General features: G+C 45.3%; 1 protein-coding gene across 1 annotated transcript in view; it reads left to right on the top strand.

Moving 5' to 3' along the window:
- Window positions 1-286: 286 nt before the first annotated feature.
- Window positions 287-16,602, top strand: part of LOC122447587 (ATP-binding cassette sub-family C member 4-like) — a 405,286-nt gene continuing 388,970 nt past the window's right edge. Inside the window, exons 1-3 of the mRNA XM_043478281.1 lie at window positions 287-477; window positions 6,383-6,493; window positions 7,040-7,160. Of these exons, the coding sequence (XP_043334216.1) occupies window positions 404-477; window positions 6,383-6,493; window positions 7,040-7,160 (306 nt within the window). The 5' untranslated portion in view covers window positions 287-403. The remainder of the gene's footprint in view (window positions 478-6,382; window positions 6,494-7,039; window positions 7,161-16,602) is intronic.

Raw genomic sequence — 16,602 nt, 5'->3', positions numbered from 1 at the left:
CTGGTGGGATCCTTGGAGATGGTTTGTTCGTGCTGTCCGGTCTACCCTCCTCCATCAAAGAGCCGGTGGCCTTGCCTCCCACTCGCATGCGGCTCCTGGAAGCTTTGGCCTGACTGCCTCTTCGTCCTGCAGCCCCACACACGGCCCTACTTCTCCCGGAGCGGTGACAGCAGCGCAGAGTCTGTGACCCGGAGGCGACCCGGGAGGTTGTGCAGTCCCGGGGGGCGGAGACCTGGCGGGCTGTGGGAGCTCCACCCCCAGAAGCCTGTGGTTCCCGGGGCCGCCCAGCAGACCGCGAAGGCGGACTGGTCTCCAGCATCTCCGCGGTCTCCTCCAGGAGCAGCGGGAGCCTCACCGCGGCCAGAGCAGCCCGCGCCGCTCCACGCCCGCCCCGGCCGGCAGGATGCTGCCGCGGCACCCGGAGGTGAAGCCCAACCCATTGCGGAAAGCGAACCTCTGCTCACGCCTGTTCTTCTGGTGAGCGCCCCCCCACCCCTCCCCCAGATACGCGGCAGTCACGGCGCCCTCCGCCGCCAGCGCCTTTCGGAAAGGAGTGTGGGCCCTCCCAACGCAGTCCTGCTGCCCCCTGCACCCTGGGAAGGCGGGGCACGACTGGGCAAGGAAGTGGGGAGCAGGGGTGGGGAGGGGACCCGGGGACCTGGTGGCGGAGGTGCAGGGTCTTCGTGCCTTGCTGCCGGCAGCCCCTCCAGATCCAGAGAGCAGGAAGCGGGAAGGCTGCCAGGGGGAATCACAGCCCAGTGGGAAATGCACTGAACACCCCGCCTCTACTCTTCCCGGCTTCCCCTGAACTGCTCAGGAATTCCCAGTTCTGAACTGAAGCGTCACACCCCCACCGCCTACCCCTGTCCCCAGCCCCAAGCAAGCAGCTTATGAACAGCTTCCTTCATCTAATTAGTGCCTTAGACCGTTGTTGTTCAGTCGTTCAGTCGTATCCGACTCTGCAACCCCGTGATGGCAGCACTGCCGGTCTCTATCCCTCACCGTCTCCGGAGTTTGCCCAAGTTCATGTCCATTGCATCCGTGATGTGATGTCATCTATATATCTTATTCTCTGACACCCTCTTCTCTTGCCTTTAATCTTTCCCAGCATCAGACCCTCTTCCAGTGAGTCATCTGTTTGCATCAGATGACCAAAATATTGGCGTTTCAGCTTCAGCATCAGTCCTTCCAAAGAATATTCAGGGTTGATTTCCTTTAAGACTGACTGGTTTGATCTCCTTGCAGTCCAGGGGACTCTCAGAAATCTTCTCCAGCGCCATAGTTCGAAGGCATCAGTCCTTCAGTGCTCACCTTCTTTGCCATCTTTCAGTAATGTCCCCACCTTTCCCCACATGCCCTGTGTGACAGTGTGTTCCAGCTGCACTGGGTCCCCTCTGCCCCCAGGTCTGTGACCCTGTGTTTCTTTCTCTTTCCCTTTCTCCCTGTGTGGCTCTCACTGTATGACCTGGTTCCTAGTTGTGGCAAATTTCACGTGGGTAAAAGATGAAAGGTTTTTTATTTAATGATTGGGAACACTTCTTGAACATGTTTTGCTTTTGCCTTGGACACACAGCCAGGATTGGAGGATGTATTTGACCAGCCCCTTTCCTTATTTTGAATATCTCCACTTCCATCTTTGAAGACCACTCTGGAGATAGAGTCTCTGAAGCCTGTAAAGTCTTTCCCAGTCTCTAGCCTTCAGAGAAGCAGTGCATGGTCTTGATGCAGGTGGTCCTGCCCAGGAGTCATTTGTTCCTGAAACCACTGAAGGGTCCCTGAGCCCAGAGGAAACACACAGATGAAAAAGAGCTCAGAGAGTTGAAGCTATTAACTGAAATGTTCCATGTGGTAGCTGGGACCACTAACTATGTGGTCCTGAACCTTTGGGCTTTAATAACACTTGGATGATTACTAGTTGTTTTATTTCTGGACCCTAACCCATTTATCTTTCCCCCTCAATTCTAGTAGTTCCTTGTTTTATGGGACAACCCAGGGGATCTCCAGGGATTGGGAGCTCCTATGCTTGTTTTGACGGTGGTGTATTCAATGTGTATAACTTCATCTCTTGGCCATTTGGTGGCCCTTAAGGAAAGAGGGGCCTAGAGGAAGGAATATGGGTATGGTTACTGTAAATAATAATAAAGTAGGAAAATTTCTCCTTAACTTCAGGCAGGGCAAGGAACTTTCCAAACACCTTCTGTTTGTGAATTTTCAAAATGTGAAATGGGAAGGTGAGGACTTTTCATTGATTTGGTTAAGCACCCATTTCCAGTTTTCCTGCTGGGGGGAAAGGCACTATTACCTCTTATTTTATACTTGAAGGCACTGAAGCAGAGAGGTTGAGTAAATTGCTTACCACCACACAGCCAGTAAGTAATGGAGCAGGATCCCAAGTCAGGCAGGCTGGCTCTGAAGACGGTGTTCCTTGTACACGTAACTTATGTCACCAGATCGGTCTCCTGCCTTGTGCTGGGCTTCTAGCCCAGGCTAAGACCCCTTATCTTGGCTGAAGAGGTTGTTTTTCCACTCAGATTCCCACAGCCAATAACTAAATTGATGGCGAGACTGAAACAGCATAAATTTTATTCAATGACCAAAGAATGGAGAAGCGAGAGCTTAGTTCAAAAATCAACTTCTCAACACAATTTGGGTCAAGGTAAAAGCAAGAAATTGAATCAAGAGAGGGAGGAATATTCATGACTAATCTGAGAACAAGGGTGTGGTTTGGACCTGAAGGGCAACACTCATTTTTAATCCTTGTGTGGATTGTTGTCATGACCATTGTCAGCTGTCACGGCACGGGTGAGGATGCCATTTAGCATACATATATATTACAGCGAATGCATAAATGAGGCTCAGGATCTAGGGGAGGTTAGGTTTTTCACCATTTTGGGCCTGAAAGTGAAAGTTAGTAACATAGTCATGTCCAACTCTTTGAGATCCCGTGGAATGTAGCCCACCAGGTCCTCTGTCCGTGGAATTCCCCAGCAAGAGTCCTGGAGTGGGTTGCCATTTCCTTTTCTAATTTTGGGCCTAACTAGTTCTAACCAGTTTTATTTTTCTCTGTAACTTCCTCCTTTGAGCCTGAGACTCAGACAAAAGCAGGAAGTGAACAGGAAAGAGTTAGTCACTCAGTTGTGTCCAACTCTTGACTCCATGGATTGTAGCCTGCCAGGCTCTTCTCTCCATGGGATTCTCCAGGCAAGAATACTGGAGTGGATAGTTAAAATAGCTATGATTGTCACCTGCCTGAAGTCCCAATTTCTCACACCTGGGTAAAGGCCACATAAAACTAATGATGCAGTTAGGGATACACAGACCAAAGAGCAGGAGAAGGAGAATAATTGTAAGGGGTCCTAAGAATGGCAAAAGCCCAGGAAGCTGAGATTGCCCTTTTGATACTGTCCCATCCAAATTTGTTCAGTCAGGGCCCTTCTTGTTTTGAGTGTTTGATCAAGTGACTTTCTCTTCATTGAATTTTTATTGGAGTACAGTTGATTTACAATGTTGTTAGTTTCTGCTCTACAGCAAAGTGAATCTGTTACACATATACAAATATACACTCTCTTTTAGATTCTTTTCCTATGTAGGCCATTACAAAGTATAGAATAGAGTTCTCTGTGCTATACAGTAGGTCCTTCTTAGTTATCTGTTTTATATATTATAGTGTGTGTACGTCAATCCCAGTGTCCCAATTTGTCCCTCCTCTCACCCCCTGGTAACCATAGGTTTTTTTTTTTTTCCTACATCTGGGACTCTGAGTCTATTTTGTAAAGAGTTCATTTGTAGCCTTTGCTTACATTCCACATATAAGCGATATCCTATGATATCCGTCCCTCTCTGTCTGCAAGCAGCCTTCTCTAATAGTCAGGTTGCACTGTCTTCTATTCGACCACTCATGTTAACATAGAAACAACAGGAAATTGTTGCAAGGGCACAAACTCCTCCTTGATCAGCCAGCAGGTAAACAGGAGCTATGCAGTGGTCCAGTGTCATGCAGACCAGAGGCCCAGTGAAGATTTCATCTTTCTAAAGTTAGAGCCAGGTTCTTTAGTTGCCCAGGCCAATGTTTGAGTGCCTTTTTTTAAAAAAAATAGTTTTGGCTTTATAAATTGCTCCTCGAGCTAGGCTCACCAAGGATGCTACAGGAGCGACAACTCCTTCTATTACCAGTCCAGTCCAGCTCCCTCCTGACTAGATGAATGGCTCCATTTAGATGGGAGGTGGGGTGAGTGTAATTAAAATCTGAATGTGACCTGGATTGGGGTGTGCGCCTTGTATAGCCCAGTATCCACTAGTAGAGTTTTCTTGGAGACAGTTGATGGCCCAACGTGGGTGGTCCTTGCCCCAGGGGTCTTGAGGACCCTCAGGGGCGCACTGTCTTTGGGTTTTTTTGAGTCATGTTTAGACTAATCGTGGCGCCCTTCCATCCAGGATACTGCCTCCATAGACCAGACCCCTCCAGGTCTGGTATGATCCTGTTCCCAGAGCCCTTGGGCATGGTCTGTATCTAGAGTCAGCCATGCCTGGAGGTGGAGGGCTCGTCAGAAGGATTGATTGGGCCCCAAGAAAACAGGGATTTGACTAACACATACGCCTTTGCTGGGGCGGGGTGGCAGTGGGGGTAACCTTGATGTCCCTGGGCAGAAGCCTGGGCATGAAGGAACTGAACTATAGGTTGGTGATTTTGTCAGCTGTTAGTGAAGTTTCCTGGAAGTTTAGGGGGCTGTATTTATTCCCTGACCGAGACTTGAAGGTGGCAGACCCCACAGTCAGTAAAATTTCAGCCCTTATGGAAGTCTTGTGTTACATTTCAAAAGAAATTAATCTGCCAGGAAGTGATAATGAAACGTGAAACCTGAGTTCTGTTCACAGAGCCAAAGAATGAATTCCGGGAACTCGCAAACACAGAGGCAAAGTTTATTTTAGAAGATAGAGATACAAAGTCCTCAGCATAGACTCTGAGAGCGGCTGAAGGGCCCCCAAAAGTCAAGGATTATAGCAGTTTTATATCTTTACTAGTATTGATCATACATTTTTGGTTGACTCATGACTTTAATATAAGTCATTTTTTACCAATTAATGTAAACATCACAATGTCCAGTTTGTCAATTTTATGGCTCTCTTGGATCCCCCAGGTTCTCAGTTTCTCTAGACATTGCAACGCCATCCCTTGACCCTTTCTCAAGACCCCAGACCATTATTTAGGGACCAAATGTATGTTTTAAGAGCTAATGGTCTTCTTGGAGTTAGAATTTTTTTTTTTCCCTTGATAAACTGGACAGCAGTTAATGCTTGTCTTGTTCTGGGTCTGAATGCTTTATGACCTTCCAGACCAGGGAGGCATTCCTCTGAATGACTGGAAATTGGAACAAAGAGTAAGATGCTTACTTGAGAAGAGAAAAATTGAAACTAAAAAAGGAATTAAAAATTGAAATTAAAGTAAATCTTACACTGTCTAGCAATTTCTGCTTTAATTATAGGGAGAACTGTAAGAAAAATCAACGTATGAATTTTAGTTGGAAATATGTTCCTTATCTTTAGGACATCTTCAGAAGGTTGGGGTCCAAAAGAGGCTCATGTGAGGGGCGTCTGACAGGGCTGTAAGGAGGTCAGGGTCCAGAGCCTGTTGGACTCAGTGTATTGTAATGTGATCCCCTGTAAAATTTCCTTTGTGTTATTAGCTGAACTAAGGAGATCTTGAGACCGCAAGTTTGGTCTTATGTGAATATGACTGAGACATTCTTGAGTCTGATGGGCTTCCCTGGTGGCTCAGTGGTAAAGAATCCATCTGCCAGTGCAGGAGACACAGGTTCAATCCCTGAGCCAAGAAGATCCCCTGGAGAAGGAAATGGCAAATCCAGGATCCTTGACTGGGAAATCCCGTGGGCATAGGAGCTGGGAGGGCCGCAGTCCATGGGATCACAAAACTAGTGAGACATGACTTAGCCACTAAACAAGAACAGCAAAATCCTTGAGTCTGATGCAGTTCAGAAAATGTAAGTGCTTGGTAATACAGGAATGTATCTACGGCCTTATCCACAATGGCCATTCAGCTCTATTCTGTGCTCCCGAACCAAGGTAACTTTATTTTGATTTCTAAATGTATTTTTCTTAATGATGAAAGTAGATATACAATGTATGTTCAGTAGACCACAAACAGGGTATTTTAGTTAAGTTATATTATGTGTAAGCCAGAGTGACTTAGTGACACCCTGATATATGTGTTTATGTGTTTGTAAGCATATGTCTAATTTTCTCCCTGCATCTTTGTATATTTAAAATGTAGACTTTTTTTCAACAATGTCCGTGAATGTAGGATTCTAATTAGACAAAAATGTGTAATTTGGATATATGTCACTGTCTTTTTAATTTTTAATAGGTGGCTAAACCCCTTGTTTAAAATTGGTCACAAACGGAAATTAGAAGCAAATGACATGTACTCGGTGCTTCCAGAAGATCGCTCCCAGCACCTCGGAGAAGAGCTGCAAGGGTGAGCCCAGGCAGGAGGGAGAAGGCGAGGGAGAGTGAGAATTTCCACATATGGCTAAAGTTGTGGGCAAAGCTCTGCCTTCCTCTGGGTTCTTCTGAGCCTCCTTCCATGACACTGAACCCTCACCCCTTCATGCTGACCCCAGGCTTAGCCCACTTTGGAGGTTGGGGGAGACTGTGTTCCCCGTATGAGTGGACATGGAGGGAGCCCACAGCCATGGCCCCGGAGGCTGAGCTCTGTCCCCAGAGGTGGGGTCCCTGGAGGACAGTGTCTGCCCTTCTGAGCTGCTCATGACCTGTGAGTTCAGCAAAGCTTACCAGGAACTTGTTTCTAGAATCTGAGACTTTTCTCTGAAGACCTGGTGTGGTGCTTTTCCTGGTGCTTCAGAGTCTGCACTGCTCATCTTTCGGGAGCCCTGTGAGCAGTTAGCCAGCATCTATGGGGCCCCACAGAGCGCCCTGTAGTGAAGGCTCATCTTCTGCTCTGTCCCCTCCCCTGTTTTCTATGGCAGGGCTGGTCTTCACGGTGCTTTGTTTCTCTCTGCAGGTACTGGGATCAAGAAGTGTTGAGAGCCCAGAAAGATGCACAGGAGCCTTCTTTAGTGAAAGCAATCATAAAGTGTTACAGGAAATCTTACTTAGTTTTGGGATTCTTGACATTTCTTGAGGTAAAAGCTTTTCCATACACTGCTTTGCTTTTCAGTGTACATGGGTCAGTCCTGAGATGGATGGACCGAGTAGGGGAGAGGACAGTGGTTTAAGGACTAAGGGTAAATCTCATCTAGGAATCATGATGTAGATCAGCAGTTGCATTTCTCTTTTAGAACAGACAGGTGCTTAAAGGGCTTGAACTCTGTGGATTACTATTTTTCTTTTAATTAATTAAAACATAGTGTAATGGAAAGATAGCACTGGAAAGGAAAGGTATTTTATACCATGTTAGGGTGTTCTTGGTGCTGAGTATAAATGCTGAGTAATCCTGGACCAAAAGAATATCTTACAACCTCAGGGAATATGTGTCCTGTGGTTTGGAGGAAGTCAGAGGACAGAGATGAGATGGCAACAAATGTAACAGATTCCAAAACAAAGGCCAGAAGTGGAGTTTTAATAAAGCATTCGGACAGTAATTTGAAGTAAAGGATTTATGTGGCAAAGGCAGAACTATGTTCAACAACATGGAACTGAACATTATTTTTCATACAAAGTTAAAAGCACATTATATTTCTTTCCTGACCACTTGCCCAGTACCCATCTCTTTGAGAGAGACAAGCTTCATCATAATTATTTCATCTGATTGATGACTGTCATTTATAACTTTATTGCTGCTTCTGTCTTGGATATTACTTTGGAAAAGGTGTATGGATTCATTACATATTCTAACGTATTGGCTATAGGTTTCAAGATAAAATCAAACACGTATCTGCTGATACTTTATAAAATGACCTGTCGTTATACTTAGACATGTCTCTTAATAGTAGACTTCCCTGGTGCTCAGAAGAATCTGCCTGCAATGCAGGAGACCCATGTTCAATCCCTGGGTCAGGAAGATACCCTGGAGAAGGAAACGGCAGTCCACTCCAGTATTCTTTCCCGGAGAAGTCCATGAACAGAGGAGCCTGGCGAGCTTCAGTCCAGGGGGTCGCAAACAGCTGGACACGACTGAGCAAGTATTACTCACTCAAACTTGGAGTCGAGTCCAGAATAATGTAAGACATTTTACAGGTGCTCAGCAAGTAATTGTTGGCTTTCCCAGGTCACATCTGATCAGTGCTTTCTAAGAAAGGATCATCCCCTTCCTGTGGAACAGAACCTGGGGCCTTGCATCTGGGCTGGAGCTGCCAGAGCTCCCGAGAGCTCTTCCCTGGGGTGTCCCTGGCACACCCTTCCCTAGGGTGCCCCCTCCCCATAGGCCAGGTCATCCAGGCCAGACCCCTACGTGGGGAGGAGCTTCAACTTCACCATGAATTCTGTGCACCCTCCATGCTGGTTTCCGTCCTGGCTGTGGGGGTGGTTTGCTGGTTGAAGGGGGATCCTGGTAGCCTGGCATTGGCAGAGGGTGGAGGAGGGGATGGGCAGGGAAAACTAAAGGCAGAAAGTCGTGAGGTCAGTGACCTCCATGACCCTGAAGATCCTGGGTCAAGACCCCCCAGAGGACAGTCCCCCTGGGGACACAGTGCCGGCAGCCCCCTGTTCTGGCTGACCTGCTGGAGGTCTGCTGCAGACCCCCTGGGTGGCTCGTGCTCTCCGTGGTCCCTTAGCGCTGCCTTAGGGACACGGGCGGCCTGTGAGTGTGTGAGAGCAGGGGGGATGGAAGAGGCAGCTGCTGTGAAAGGGGGGTTTTAGGTGGAGAAGGTGTGAGCTATCATCAGTCCATCGTGTTGGGGTGAGGTGGGTGGGCCAGGTGGTTTACAGGTGGGCGGCGTGGCTCTTGTTTAAAGGCTGTGCTGTACTGAAGGGCACTGACTGTGGACAGTAGGCAGTGGGTAGGTGAAGTCCGCCCCACACAGTTGGAGAGATGGAGAGTCTGTTAGCTTCCAGGTGACTGGGTGGTCCTGGGGGATGGAGTTCTCACTGATGTCAGAAGAGGATTGGCCATTGTGCCAGAGGGTGGACAGGTGTGTGGGGCAGAGTGCCACCTTAGATAGGGCTCTGACCATCCAGATGCTGCAGTGCCTTGTGAAGGACAGCGGGTGGGAGAGGGAGCAGGAGCCCGTCAGGCTGTCCCAGCCCTTCTTTGTCCCATGAGCAGTTGTCCCAGTGATGGTATTTCCAGATAGTCACAGTAAGTCTCTGTTTGAAATACACAGGTGGCAAGCTGGTGTGGCCTGTTTGTGCAGGATTTCCTGACCTCACACAGCGGAGCTCTCATGAATTCTGCTTATCAGGAAACCCTGGGGCCTCGGTGCCTGCCTGTGGCTCATGCCAGGTGCCTGGTTGGATGAGTGGCCTCATAGTTTAATGTTGGATCATATCAGGAGCAGATCTTCTCTGCTGTCCCTTGTTCTCTACTTTATCTTTGATACTGGATGCTAAAGAAGCTTAAAGTCAAGTGGGTCTCAAAGCATAGCCCATGTGTCTGGGTTTTAACTGAGCTGCCAGTTTTTCTTGCTGTCCTGGGCTGTCAGCTCCTTGGATGGGGTTGCTAAGCCTTGGATGGATCCCATCCTAATATGAGCTTTGGGTCTTGGCTGTGGCAGCTCATGGGAGAAGCCGACATACAGGGAGAGGCCGCAGGATCTGGGGTTCTTCCTGAGAGCGGATCTGCCCCACTGTGGTGCTGGGAGTGTTGGTTTCAAAGTGCTCGGGGCTGGTGCACTGGGAAGACCCAGAGGGATCGGGTGGAGAGGGAGGTGGGAGAGGGGATCGGGATGGGGAATATATGTAAATCCATGGCTGATTCATGTCAATGTATGGCAAAAACCACTACAATATTGTAAAATAATTAGCCTCCAACTAATAAAAATAAATGAAAAAAAAAAATAAAGCAGTTTCTTAGAGCTGTCTGAGGTGCTGTCAAAAAAAAAAAAAAAAACCAAGTTGTCCAGCTCCTGGAATACATCCTGCCAAAAGTGAAAGTGTTAGTCGCTCAGTTGTGTCCGCCTCTTTACTACCCCATGGACTATAGCCCGCCAGGCTCCTCTGCCCATGGAATTCTCCAGACAAGAATACTGGAGTGGTTAGCTGTTTCCTTCTCCAGGGGATCTTCCTGACCCGGGGATCAAACCCGGGTTTCCTGCATTAGAGGCAGACTGTCTACCATCTGAGCCACCTGAGGGTCCAGAAAGGTCCCTGGGGGCTGCATAAGGTGCAAGTGGTAGAGCTCTGGCCTCTCTTTTAGGATATTGGTTGTTGGGTGGTCGTGGTGGAGAAGGGGGAGGAGAGGACCGTAAATGTAGGTGCTCATCTGTGTAGTAGTACTGCTAGTACTAGTAGCAGTGCTACTTAGTTAAATAATTGATTTTTTGAAGCAACTTCCCATGTTGTGATCTATCTGTACTGCTAGTTGGTCTTTGTATTTTAAAAAGTGGAAAATGTAAACTCAACCCAGAAGTCTCTAAAACACAACGTGTTTCCTTGGTGACCTCCAGCCCTTTTTCAATTCCTTGGGTGCACAGAACGCCCCGTGGATCATCCATGATCCCAAGCAGTGTGCTCTCACCACCCACAGCACGAGCGGGGCCTCCCAGGTACTCCTGGCAGCACCAGTGGGAAAAAGCAGGGTGATGCCAGTCCAGGCTGAGGCCTTTAGGTTTTAGGATTTTGAGATATGAAAACCTCTGTCCTATGAGAAGTGAGGAGTATCTCTACTGCTCAGAGAAACAAGTACCAGACTGTGGAGCCCTTGCAGGTCACCCCTAATTAGAACAGAACAACCAGAGAGTTCCCAGAACCCTGGCCCCTGTGTGCACCTCCACGGGTACTGCGGGTGGGGAGGACAGGTCTCCGCCTGCCCAGGGCCCTCAGGGTGGAGAGGAGGAGCCTGAAACCTCTGCCTGGACCAGAGACAGGGACCACTGCCCAGGTCATCAGGGCTTCTCTCTGAGGGGTGGGGTCTCTACCTGCTGGTGTGTAAGTGGAGTGACCTCAGAGAGCCAGAGTGGGTTCACCCAGTCCCTTCCCCAGAGAGGGGAGGTGTGGCCGGGAGTTATGTCCTCTTCCCAGGACCCTAAGAAGTGGCCCAGCCTTGTCTGGTCACTTGGCCTTTGTCTGAGACTACTTTTACTGATGGTCTCTGGTCCAGGTGGAGGCCGTGGGAAGCCCATGTGTGTATAAATCTTCCCTTTGGAGCTCAGCTGATGGGCAGGAAATAAACAGAAACCTCTGTGTCCCACAGTAGGCTCTGTGCCTGGACTCAGGGCTGGTCCCCCAGGAGCTGAGTGGGCTTTGCATTTATTCCCAACCCTTTCTTCCATGTGTCCCTCACTTTGCTCAACCCAGGAGGCTGAGGAGTGGGTGCTGGTGGCCAAGATACTGTAGGCTGAGAGCAACCACTGAGGACCACACAGTAGGGAGAGGAGGAGGGGGCACTGAGCCAAGCAGAAGGGGACCTGCAGAGCAGACCTGCTGTGTGCGCCCTGCTGGTTCCTGAGAGCTTAGCATTAGCCAGTAGGTGTTAATAATATCCACAGTGATGACCTTGAGTTATAAATGAGGGTGATGATTTTCAACCCATTTTTCTTTTCTTTTTCTAAGTATATGTAAGTTTTTATTGCAAAATTAAAAGAATTTTTAAATTGAAGTATGATTGGCTTATAATGTTTTATTAGTTTCTGGTATACATCATTAGTGATTTAATATTTGATACAGTATATAGTAATTTTAGTTACCAACTGTCACCATAAAAAGTTATTCTAGTATTATTGAGTATATTTCCTATGTTATATATTACAATCTTGTGATTTATTTTTAAAGATTTTATTTATTTATCTTTTCTCCCAATCCCCTTTTATTTATTTGATAAATTGGTGTTTGTACCTCTTAAGTTTCCTTACCTATTTCATTTGTTCACTTCACTCCCCTCAATCCATTTTCTTTAAGTAGTCAGGATGGTAGGTGTCTCTTTTTTAAAAGACTGCATTCATAATGGTTAAAAATTTTAGCAATCTGCTTAGAAGTGAAACTTTAATTACAGGCTAGAAAATTTGGCTTTTACACATGATTTTTCTCAAGAGTTCTTGCTCTGGGAGGAGTGGGGTAAAAAAAAAAAAAAAAGAGTTCTTGCTCTACTATGATCACCTGTAAGCAGCAATGAGTTTTCCAAGCCCTTTGCCAAACCAGCCTCTTCCATTATGAATAGAGTAAGTCTCTGCCCTGACTTCTGTTAATAAAAATGTTGAAATGATTTCAGAGCACTTTGAGCTGTTGCAGCTCATTTAGTTGTCCCAGGATTCCTCCGAGGGAGGCAAGGTGGGAATTTCCATGGATGAGAACCTGGAGATGCAGGAGGATACTTGATGGGCTCAGAATCTCGTGACTTGCAGGTGGCCGACCTGGTTTCTGAAGCAAAGCTTTCTGATTCCTAGACCAGCGCTCTCTGCATCGTGTCCTGAGGCTTCCTCTCCTCCCACAGCCTCAATTCTTCTTGCTATTTCGCATATGTATCAGAAATATACATGTTAATAAACATCTGTTTGATTTTCTCCTGTTATTCTGTCATTTATTATAGGGATCCTCAGCTAAGAACTCAGAAGGGTAAAGGGAAATAAGCCCCTATGTCACCCTAAGTCAGCTTCAATAATTGCTATAATGAGCAGTCTTAATTCATCTGAAACTCACTCTCACTTCCCAAGATTATTTTAAAACAGTTCTAAAACATCATATTATCTTTATCCATAAATATTTTAGTATGTATCTTTAAAAGATGTGGAATCTCCCCCCACTAGACATATTTAGCATAAACATTGTTATTATGATGCATAAATAATAACTTCAATGTCATCAATATCTAGCCAGTGCTCTCAGTTGTCCTTTCCCCCTCTTGCTGTCAGAAGCAGTATTAAATAAGGTACATTTGGCTGACATAGGTTATACAGATTGTTTTTCTGTTCCCCTCCACCCTGTGCCTCTAGGTTGTTTGTCCTGTAGAGATTCCCACAGCCTGGATTTGGCTGATCGCTTCTCCCCCTGTGTCAGTTAACATATTCCTCTGGCACCTAAGGTTGGTGTTTAGGTCTAGAAGTTTGATGTAACTCCTTTGGATTTTCTTCACCCCTTTTGTCTATGTAGGAGGTAGGGTTGCATATCTCCCTTATAAGGTACATAACATCTTTTGTGTGTAGGGAGGTGGTAGTATAGATGTGTGTGTAATGTTAGGAGCTATTCATGATCCTTTCTCAAAGTCCACTAATTCATTAAGGGTTGCAATATGGGGATGTTCTAAGCTCTTTGATTAACCATGAAATATAGTATTTATAAGGAGAGTAGGAGAAAATGATTTTTTCACTTTTTAAAACCTGTTTTCAAAGTGATAAGTTAGTTCTCCTCTGGGGCTAGTGAGTTTTTATTGTTTGGTTTGATTTTGTATATGTTAGTTTGAGCTCATGGATTTGAGCATTTCTGATCTGCTTTAGTCCATTTCATTTGTTATGCTTGTGCCAGCATTTGGCCATCTTTGGGCAGTGGGAGTCTATTCAGGTTGGGTCCTGAGTATTTTGTCCATACTCTAGAAGTGTTTGCTAGTTTTGTTTTTTTTTTTAATGTCTTTTTTAATTTTGTTGTTTGGTTTCTGGTGTGACAGGATATTTTTATCTCATTTTGTACAGCATTTGCTCAGCCCTGGAATCATCCATTTCTCCAAGCAGCCCTGTCTTCTTTTAGTGTGAAATGGTATTTATAGACTATAGTCTGGTTGCTAGAGGAGCTCACTGCTCTTGATTGTTTTTCTTGGCTTTTTCATTAGACAAAGTTAGAATACATTTTTTAAGATAAACAAATATGTTTATATGGGTGTTTCCAATCCCATTCAGATGAGAACACTGGTGTTTTGACTTCATCTTATTGTGCTTCATATCATTTCAGTCACTCAATCGTGTCTGATTCTTTGTGACCTCATGAACTGCAGCATGCCAGGCCTCCCTGTCTATCACCAACTCCTGGAGTGTATCCAAACTCATATCCATTGAGTCAGTGATGTCATTCAACCATCTCATCCTCCATCCTCCCCTTCTCCTCCTGCCCTCAATCTTTCCCAGCATCAGGGTCTTTTCAAATGAGTCAGTTCTTCGCATGAGGTGGCCAAAGTATTGGAGTTTCAGCTTCAACATCAGTCCTTCCAATGAACACCCAGGACTGATCTCCTTTAGGATGGACTGGTTGGATCTCCTTGCAGTCCAAGGGACTCTCAAGAGCCTTCTCCAACACCACAGTTCAAAAGCATCAAATCTTCTGCGCTCAGCTTTCTTTATAGTTCAATTCTCACATCCATACATGACTACTGGGAAAACCATAGCCTTGACTAGATGGACCTTTGTTGACAATGTCTCTGTTTTTTAATACGCTGTCTAGGTTGGTCATAACTTTTCTTCCAAGGAGTACGTGTCTTTTAATTTTATGGCTATAATCACCATCTGTAGTGATTTTGGAGCCCAAAAAGATAAAGTCAGCCACTGTGTCCACTGTTTCCCCATCTATTTGCCATGAAGGATGGGACTGGATACTGTGATCTTAGTCTTCTGAATGTTGAGCTTTAAGCCAACTTTTTCACTCTCCACTTTCACTTTGATCAAGAGACTCTTTAGTTGTTCTTCACTTTCTGCCATAAGAATGGTGTCATCTGCATATCTGAGTTTATTGATATTTCTCCCAGAAATCTTGATTCCAGCTTGTGCTTCCTCCAGCCCAGCGTTTCTCATGATTTACTCTGCATATAAGTTAAATAAGCAGGGTGACAATATACAACCTTGACATACGCCTTTTCCTATTTGGAACCAGTCTGTTGTTGCATGTCCAGTTCTAACTGTTGCTTCCTGACCTGCATACAGGTTTCTCAAGAGGCAAGTCAGGTGGTCTGGTAGTCTCATCTCTTTCAGAAAATTCCACAGTTTATTGTTACTGTGCTTGCATGTCACTTTTCTCCCATCATCTATTCTCTTTGTCCAATGTCTAAGCCCAATTCTCAATGATATCAGCATAATTATTAATTTGTTGAACCTTTTAAAGTGACTTCTGAAAGCAATTTAATATTTTTATTTTCTTTTGGAGTTCATACTGTGTTCATGTGGGTGTATCACACAGAGAATGTGTTTTCAAATTATTTTTTTTTAATCAGAATTTGTTAGTTCTTTTTTATATGGCTCTGCAAACCAACAGGATGGGTGTATATATTTAGGTACTTTTATGTAATTTTAGTCTAAAATTTTATGAATTGCTTTTTAAAATTTAGTTATGTTATAATTCTGTATAATGTTTTCATGATTCCAAAATCAAGAAAAGGCTACTTAAAGAAGTCTGATATAATTGTTAGCTCTATTCTAATTCTCCTTCTCCTTTTATAGATAACTTTCCAGGCTAATTTTGACTCATCTTTTTATTAATGTTTCTTAAATATAGTTTTTTTCCCTGAACATTTTATTTTTCCATCTGTGCAGAATGAACATTTTCAATTTCAATACTGTAATCTCTGGACTTTTCTGGAAGCATGAAATTTGCAATGGAACTCTGGTAAAAAGTCTTTGGGATCACTGTAATTCCTTGTTGTTCCTGCAGATCAGGTCTGCAGCCATTCCAGGCTCAGATGCCATGACAGTGCAAGAGTGGAGGTTAGCAGATACTTACATGGGGTTAGTTTCCGCATCCAGAATCTACAGGGAGAGGAATCTTCTCTACTCTAATCAGTTGAACCTAAACCAGTTTCTGGAGGCTAGGCCTTGGGTGTCAGAGTGCACTTATCCCCTCCCAGGTGATGCTAAGGTGCGGTCAGGATGAAGACCACAGTGTAAGAGACGAGTGAAGGCTAGTATGTCTAGAATCCTGATGGTTATGATTTCCTCAGGTTCACTGCTTTTTCTCCTTATCTTTGGATTTTTCCCAACTCTACATTTTGTCATCTTTCACCCAGCCCTAAAGATTCTGTGTATTCATTTTTTCCTACAAGCCCACTCTTTTCTGCTTGTATGTGTCACCCAAGCATTTGATAAAACTTTGATAGCTTGTTTCTATTTTCATGTTTTTTTCCCCATGAATGAGATATGGGAAAGTTGCATGAGAAATGTTTCAAGTGTGTTGACATGGAGAAGGAATTCTACCCACTCAGAAGTTCTAGCATCTAAGCTAACTGTGCAAGAAGTTACCTTAAGAAGCAAAAGGTGGGACCCAATGTCAGGTGCTTTCATGAGGCTGAATACCAAGGACTCTATCAATAAATGTCTACCTCGAGCTTCCCTGGCAGTCTACTGGTTAAGACTCCATGTCCCCAGTGCAGATGCCAGGTTTTTTTGTTTTTTGTTTTTTTTAACTAACTTATTTATTTTAATTGGAGACTAACTGCTTTACAATATTGTGGTGGTTTTGTCAAACACTGACATGAATCAGCCATGGGTGTACATGTGTTCCCCCACCCAGAACCCCCCTCCTACCCCTCCTACCTTCCTGCCTACCCCATCACTCTGGCTT

Source organism: Cervus canadensis, chromosome 9, assembly GCF_019320065.1.
Source record: "Cervus canadensis isolate Bull #8, Minnesota chromosome 9, ASM1932006v1, whole genome shotgun sequence".
In the NCBI taxonomy this organism is placed as follows: Eukaryota; Metazoa; Chordata; class Mammalia; order Artiodactyla; family Cervidae; genus Cervus; species Cervus canadensis.
This window is presented reverse-complemented; position numbering and strand designations above follow the sequence as displayed.